Genomic DNA, 7,463 nt, shown 5'->3' with positions numbered 1-7,463 from the left:
ACTGCCCCAAATGACCTCCGTGTGTGTGTGTGTGTGTGTGTGTGTGTGTGTGTGTGTGTGTGTGTATATATATATATATATATATATATATATATATATCTGCCAGGATTTCAAAGAGAAGCAGACTTCTGGTTCTCAAAACTCACTTCTTCTCTTCCAGTGAAGTCCTTTTTCATGTCACTTCCCCAAACCCTATTGCCATGTTGTGTTTTTAACAAAGCAGAATGCTGTTTGAGAATCCCTTTAATGTTTTTGAACAACTAATCTTAGTCAATCAGCATCACCGTGTCAGTTAAGTACATCTTGTGTAAAAAAGCAAACAAATGAGGGATCCATTTCTTACAGTTTTGTCATTTATTTCACCATCCCCGTTAACTTATATACCCCAAAAGACATCACAATATTCACAGAGGTTCTACAGAAATAACCTGCTATGAGTTATCAAGGTAGTGAAAGAGAAAATAAATTCATTTAGGGGTTAGATCGGTCACAGAATGCGTCGCTATGAACTAACTAGACCTACAAGGTGCAAGATAAATGCTGACAAGCATATAACTTAAGTTCAAAAAAACAAAAACGCATTATGAATATAAACATTAGCAGCAAACAAATATACACTATATGTACAACACCACCGTTGATGTGTGGATACATTAAAGTTATACTCTATGCAACAATCTATTGTTTGATTATCAAACACTCACCTCCTGTAGGTTTTAAAGGAGGCTATAAAAACAAAGCCGCGTCCACTACGGAGCAGAGCGTCTGTGATAAAGCCACCAAAGTCTACAGAGGGGGAGCGTTTAATACTCAAAAGATAGACTTCAAGGGAGGAGAGCACATGGACACAGTTGTGACGATTCATCTAAAAAGCAGGAAAGCCTGATAAATAGGGTATTAGAATGAAAAAGAATAATGTTTTTTTTTTTCTAAAAAAAAAAAAAAAGATTAAAATTCTCCCACATCCACCCTCTTGTCCCTGAACTTGCTTCTGGCCTTGGTCCGAGCCTTGAACGCAGCAGAGTTGTGCAGATGCTGGAACAGAGAGGTGGAAAAATTCATTTAAAAGTAGAAAAAAAAAAAACAAGCTTTAATTTGGTTTGATGTGAGAACCTTTCCACATAACAAGGTTTCAAAAAGTGAGATGCAAGACTTTTAAACACAAAGGGGATTGTGTTTTTAACACTACAGCGTGAGAGTTGAAATGACCTGCGCGTGTGCACGTACCCTTTCAAAGCGAGAGATTTTCATGGCCTTCATTGTGGCGGAATCAACCAACATAGGCGGTCCCAGTTCAAACACGTCTCTGATGAATTCATTTGCCTGAAGAGAAGTGGAGGAAAAAAAAAAACATTAAAAGAAAATACTTCCACCAGCCATCGCACAATACAAGCATGATACAAAATCTGTGAGACACTAGTTTGCCAATTTGAGATAGCATATTTTTGTTACGTGCTCTGTAATGTTAAATTATCTCATCTTCACTTGTGAAGTGTTGCACTGGCTTCCGGCCAGAGTGCAGACTACTTTCCAACCAGCTACTTGTAATGGCTTTTTTTATTCCTTCTGCAATCCGCAACAATATCCTAAATCAAGTTGTAAGTGTTGTCTTCCTGCATCAGGCAGGCCCACAGATCTTCATTGTCTTTTAGTGCTGTGTCAAGGCAGGAGAAAAGAGCTCCTGTTACATAGCATCCAACCCCGCTCACACTCAGGATTCTGCAGTGCAATTAAAATGTCAACTCAACGTGCATTTCAATTGACTCATATTAACGCCATACCCCACTTATTTAAAAAAAAAAAATGCATACCTGTAAGTGGTAGTTCATCCCAGAGCCCACAAACTCTCTGAAGGCATCATACGTCCTCTTTCTGACCCAGCTGTCGATGGTCATGCGCTCCGTCCCGAAGCGAATGGTCTCAGACTGGAAGTCACCCTCCTAGAACAACATAGATGGAGGTGAGACAATGCTTAAATTGATAGCCGCAGTCCTCACAAGTCCTCTTTCTTTTGTCCCAACTAAAGACACAGAATCTCTGGCTTGTTCAATCTAAGGCACCCAGGATAAGAGGAGGAAGACGCATCTAAAAAGTCAATTAAAACGCAGCAAACACCCACCTCAACAGCCTTGAGTACGTCTCTGAACACCGACCGCTGCTTCCTCTTGTCGGTCTTGGCTCGGTGCTTGTTGCAGTCCGTGGCCAACGCGTTCAGTTTGTCACAAAGTTGCTCCCAGTCGTCAAACTCAAACTCCTAAAAAAAAAGAAAAAAAAGGGCCAGAGAATGAAATGCTGCATTCATGGCCAATGAATAAAAAAGAAAGGTGTCACACTAGACAGATGTCGGGATAAAGAGAAAATGTAGGACAACAAAGACCAAACTACAGTCCCTTTTGCATCAAACAACAGTTATTTAGTCCCAATACTGGACTGTACTACATGAATGACTAAGAACTTACTGAGTCCATGTCTCTGGCCAACTCAAAGAGCAGGGCAATCGTCTCCCCTGCAGCAATTCTCATGTTGACGTCCTCACTTTCTAGCAATCTCGGCAGTTTAGGCAGGTGTCTGCATAACAAAACATGCATTCCAAAATTTAAAAAAAACATTTTTCAGGGCGAATCCGAGTCTAGGTTTCGATAAAATAGAATAACGTGTGGTTAAGCTCACAAACGCAACTGTGAGACTTGGTTAACGTCGTCGACAGGAGTGGGTCTTACGTGCGCAGGACGTCTTTGAGCTGGTTGGCGGTGCAGATGGTGAGCAGCAGAGCCCAGGACAGCAGGGCGTTGGTGTGGAGCTGGCTCGTCTGGGGATTGATCAGAGGACAGGTACCGTCCATCCTCGCATAGGACCGGGTGAACAGGTTCTCAAAGCACTCCATGGTGGCATGCACGTCCTAGAGAAACGAAGCAGCGGAGAGCATAATGAAACATGAGTTCAGCTGCCAGTGCTGATAACATCGCCAATGAAACAAACAGGAGGTGTAAAACCACAGAAAAGATACCAAAAGAGATCAAGAACTTACCAAAATGTCATCTTCTGCAACTAAAGTACAGAGGCCCAGACTTGTCGCAACCTGTCAGGTGAACAGAGAGATTGGTTCCGTTAACTTTCCACAGTGTAAACACATTTCAGAAAAGAAAAACAGAAAAAACACATTAGGTACTCACAGCCTGTCTGGCTTGCATGTTGGCCGATCCATCTGCCAGGATGTATTTGAAGATGGGTTTCAGGGTCTTGAACACCTCCTCGCTCTCGATGCCCGAGCCCAGCTGGATACACAGCAGGCAGGCTAAAGAAGCCGCCGCTCGCTGCTCCTCTCCTTTGCCTGACAGCGAGAAGGGTGTGCGCTAACGTTACCCGTCTACTTCACCATGTCATCCGGTAAATTTGGAACAAAATCCTATTATCGTAACATGACTCGTGTCCTCATTTAAACTCAGGATTTCACCACTTCGAGAGCCACTCCTATTAGAAAGAAACCAACTGAAACACCAATCTGCTGTGCCATTATAAAAACAGGACCAGACTGTTGAAATAACACTTTAATGATCTTCTCTAGTACCTTTCTTGAGGCAGCGTTCGATGCTGTCTGTGATGGTCATCCTCCTGTCCGAGATGAACTCATACAGGATCCGCGTGGCCATTGCCGTCTTAAGCCCATCCAGTGCGCCTTGTCTGGTCTTAGCGCTGAGGAAACGGACGCACACATCCATTATTGCAATAACGCAGATCGTTATCCGTCTCCTTCAGTATGAAGAAACACCGACGATGCACCGTTAAGTGCATGTGCTAAACACCCTCTGCTTTAGCCATTAGATTGGAGTTAAAGTGATTGAATGAAAGTAGAGCAATATTAAAATCAAAAGGTTTCTAATAGGTTAGTCTAAGTAAATACAACAGGTTAGTCTATATGAAATGAACTAACAAAAGTGCATAACACACACTCTGCACAGCCATGTTGCAGCCTGCGTACCGAGAATAGATAACATCTGTGTGTAGACCGTTGAGAAGCAGTTAGTACTTTTTATTACCTCTTATCCACCGTGCTGTCTATGAACCCCTTCAGCTTGTACTGGAAGTCCTCCTGGGCTGCGTCCTCACTGGCCTCTCCACCTGGAAATGCCACAAGATGTAGACGCCTGATATGCTTCACAGTATTGTACGAGTTACTGGTCACAAAACATTGGATGAATTGCACTTTTCAGGAGGTCCTAAAAACAAAAAACTGTCCCGTTTTACTCATTAAGTTGCCCGATAATATACAATACACACACAAACGTACCTTCATCCGCGACACTGGCGGTGTCACTGAAGCTGCTGCAGTGACTGAGGGTCTCAATGGAGGCATCCTCATCACTGAAAGGATGCACATTTCCATGTTGCCCTCCTGTAAACAAAAGAAGGAGACAGCCATAAGCACAGGAAATATATTTACAGCCTAATCAAAAATCAAGTGTGTTCGTACAGTGCAGCTGGTTAAGCCTGTTATGTAACCACACAGGTACTGTGGCAAATACTGCAGTTGTCTAATCTATAGTCGTGTCCTTTGCACGCCTTATCCTGCTGAACTTTCATTATCTCGTATGAGAACGCACCATGTTGCCAAGGTAAAAGGGCAACCCACACTTCTGTTGACTGTGTAGACACAAACAGTATGTTCATGGGTCAACATGGCTGAAGTCTCTGACAATCTGCTACAGGAAATACTCTCAGGAGCAAAGCTACTGTTCAGAACAGACGGTAATAGACAGTTTCGGTACCGTCCAGACACACAAGAGCAAAACAACCACGTGTCATGGAGGGCGAGAAGGAAGCTATTTTATTTCCTCACAAGTCCACACCTTAGAATACGAGATGAAGATGAGTGGGAGAGTTGTGAAAATTCACAGCTGAAAGTGTGTGAACTTCTTCAGTCTGATCGTTTTTCAGAACTAAAAAGCTTTCATTGCATTAGATAATAGACACCATCATTAAACGTATACAGAATGTGTGAGACATTGCTTCCACAAGTGGTGGCGCGCTGTAACCAGACCCAGACGCAACAAGCGTCTCTGTCTACTAGTCTGACCTGGATTCACCTCTGGAAGACATGCTGGTGAAGCGCAGCACCGTACTAACAAGTCCTAAAGTAGTCACGACCATGAATGAAAGTACTCAGATACCTCCAGTCGTGACAGACACATAGGAAGCACTGTCGGCTGTTTTTTAAATGCCATTTTAGCCGCCTAACAGAGGCTATTTATGAGTGTTTACGTGGACTCTCCCCAGACAACAGCTGATTTCTGGGAACCGGGCGCCGCCTCTTAACCAGCCCGCTCTCCGGAGTCCAAAATGTCCGCCTTGTGTCGCTAAACGATAATAACAAACAAGGCTAGCGGTTATCTGGCATTAAAAATGCTAAGTTAACGTCACAAATTCGGCTAAAGATTATTTGAGGTCAATCTTTAGACAAGAGGACCTCACTTTACAGAGTTCGAGCTAACGTTTAGCTAACATGTATAACTATATTTCAATTTGTAGACCCACAAAAAGATTATGTATTATTCCACCGAGGCAATAGTCACAGCAAAAGATGTCCCGTCGTCACATAAGTATGTGTACTATATAAATTACCGTTACCTTGTCAGTGGGAAGTTAACATTAGCTAGCGCTAGCAGACGTTAGCTTGTAGCGTACGATGATGAAGGGCTCGTGTCAAGTATATAACGTTAATAGTTTTCGATCATTGAACTAGTGAGTCAATAAATATAAAGAATATTGTCGTATGATAGCACCTTTTTGTAAAAGCGATGCTTTGTGTTACCATGGCAAGTTAGCTTTGTATTTTAACGTAGGCCAGCCTCCAACGTTTGTAGTCCTGACTATAAACACGTTCAACTCCACACAATGGGCTGAAAACACGAAAAGAACTACAACTACCTTTAGCAAATGAGCAGGGCCAATGCAATGCGGCCGCTCGCTTACTTACCCCTGCTATTCTTCTTCTTGGTCCTCGGCATTTTCGTGCAGAAAAACGTGTATTTTTGATCAAAAATCACCCAATACACGAACAGCTTTTACTATATTGTCTCGTAAAATGAAAATAGTCCCGTGGCACAGCGGATAAAAAGGAATTGAAGGCGATCTGGGAGATAAACTGTTGACCGAGACGATACATTTTCCCTCATAAACCAGGGTTGCGTAAGAAGAGGGCGGCTCCGAATATTTATACCGGCTGACATGTCACGAGGAGGTTTCCCGGCATCTCCGACCAATCCGGGAACAGGAGCATGCGTCGCGTGTGTTCGCGCGTGATGCAGGACACAGAAACGTAGACACAAAGCGTATTTGGTTATTTACGTGAGATGCGTATCTGATTATGGTCATATCGGGTTTAGACATAGTATTTATAAACCTGTATCTGCTTTTGATACTTAACTACACTTAAGAACAAAAAACAGTTTGAATATTAAAGGATTGTACTTTACTTCTTGCAGGCCATCGCTCTGATGAACACTTAAATCAGTCATACACTAAAACAAAAATATCCACTGCTGCTGTTACAGATTTTTAATGCACACGTTTTTTTCATATGTACATATCATCTGTCAATGTCAATATAAATCGTACATGCTGTAAAAACAGTATTTCGACATCTTTACTAATACTTTACGAATAATGTATATTCATTCAGTATGTATTTCTTTCCGCTATTTCTATTGCACATCTTACAGAACACATATAGATGTTTTATTTCTAACTTTAATGTTGGTCATTGGTTCTTTTTATATCTATTTCCATAATATTTATACAAACACCTATTTGTTCACTACTTGTGTCCATAAAAGTCCTGTCTATTCCTAACTTTATTTGTCCAGCTTTGCTTGGATTTTCCAAAACAAATTCAAAGTCAAATTCTTTGTGCAATAGCAAAATAAAGCACCTTTACTTTTAAAATGTTATTTACATTTGGGTATTGCTACTTATACTTAAGTAAAGGCTTTGAGGACATCCTCTACACCTTCCTGTGATACAATCTGCATCTTATGCAACATATTCATTATTGCATCACAGGGCTCTCTGCTGCGACACATAGCCTCCTGTGATAATGTTCCTCTGTGATGCTGTCATTGTATTCATTTACTTTATGCAACTAACACTGTGATGACAGGGCTTTGTGAGCAGTTGATGCTGTCATTGTATGAATCTAATGGATGCTGTGATTAGAGGACTGTGATGCAACCAATAGCCCTGCAGATATGCTAATATTATATATTGCATTAGAGACTGATTATAACCTCCTGTGATTACAGTCCTTTGAGAAACAATGCAGAACATTGATTTGTTTGCCTTAAAGAATATGTACAATCTTGTATGTTGTATATGCTAAAGTAGACAAAACAACAGAAAAACATAGCAAAATAACAGCAACTGAATTATTATGACTGTCAGAGATGCACTTATGGCCCATTTTTTGG

The 7,463-nt window shown here is 41.6% G+C and overlaps 1 protein-coding gene across 1 annotated transcript; it reads right to left on the bottom strand.

Moving 5' to 3' along the window:
* Nucleotides 1-335: 335 nt before the first annotated feature.
* ifrd1 (interferon-related developmental regulator 1) lies at nucleotides 336-6,172 on the bottom strand. The gene is made up of 12 exons (XM_079183463.1): nucleotides 5,975-6,172; nucleotides 4,289-4,393; nucleotides 4,038-4,119; nucleotides 3,569-3,693; nucleotides 3,174-3,331; nucleotides 3,029-3,079; nucleotides 2,721-2,899; nucleotides 2,460-2,568; nucleotides 2,120-2,254; nucleotides 1,812-1,940; nucleotides 1,228-1,323; nucleotides 336-1,035 (listed from the first exon to the last, which is right to left on the bottom strand). Exons 1-12 carry the CDS (start codon nucleotides 6,003-6,005, stop codon nucleotides 949-951), a joined length of 1,287 nt encoding a protein of 428 aa, XP_079039589.1. The 5' UTR covers nucleotides 6,006-6,172; the 3' UTR covers nucleotides 336-948.
* Between the last annotated feature and the right edge of the window lie 1,291 nt (nucleotides 6,173-7,463).

Source organism: Pholis gunnellus, assembly GCF_910591455.1.
Source record: "Pholis gunnellus genome assembly, chromosome: 22".
Lineage (NCBI taxonomy): Eukaryota > Metazoa > Chordata > Actinopteri > Perciformes > Pholidae > Pholis > Pholis gunnellus.
The sequence above is the reverse complement of the archived record's forward strand: the minus strand, read 5'-3'. Positions and strand labels throughout refer to the sequence as shown.

Excerpts from the sequence above, each read along its gene's own strand:
- ifrd1 (XM_079183463.1), bottom strand. The coding sequence starts at position 6,005 with ATGCCGAGGACCAAGAAGAAGAATAGCAGGG. Across the intron at positions 3,694-4,037 it reads GACAGCACGGTGGATAAGAG|CGCTAAGACCAGACAAGGCG; the intron begins GTAATAAAAAGT and ends CCGTTTCCTCAG. Across the intron at positions 2,900-3,028 it reads TTGCAGAAGATGACATTTTG|GACGTGCATGCCACCATGGA; the intron begins GTAAGTTCTTGA and ends TCGTTTCTCTAG.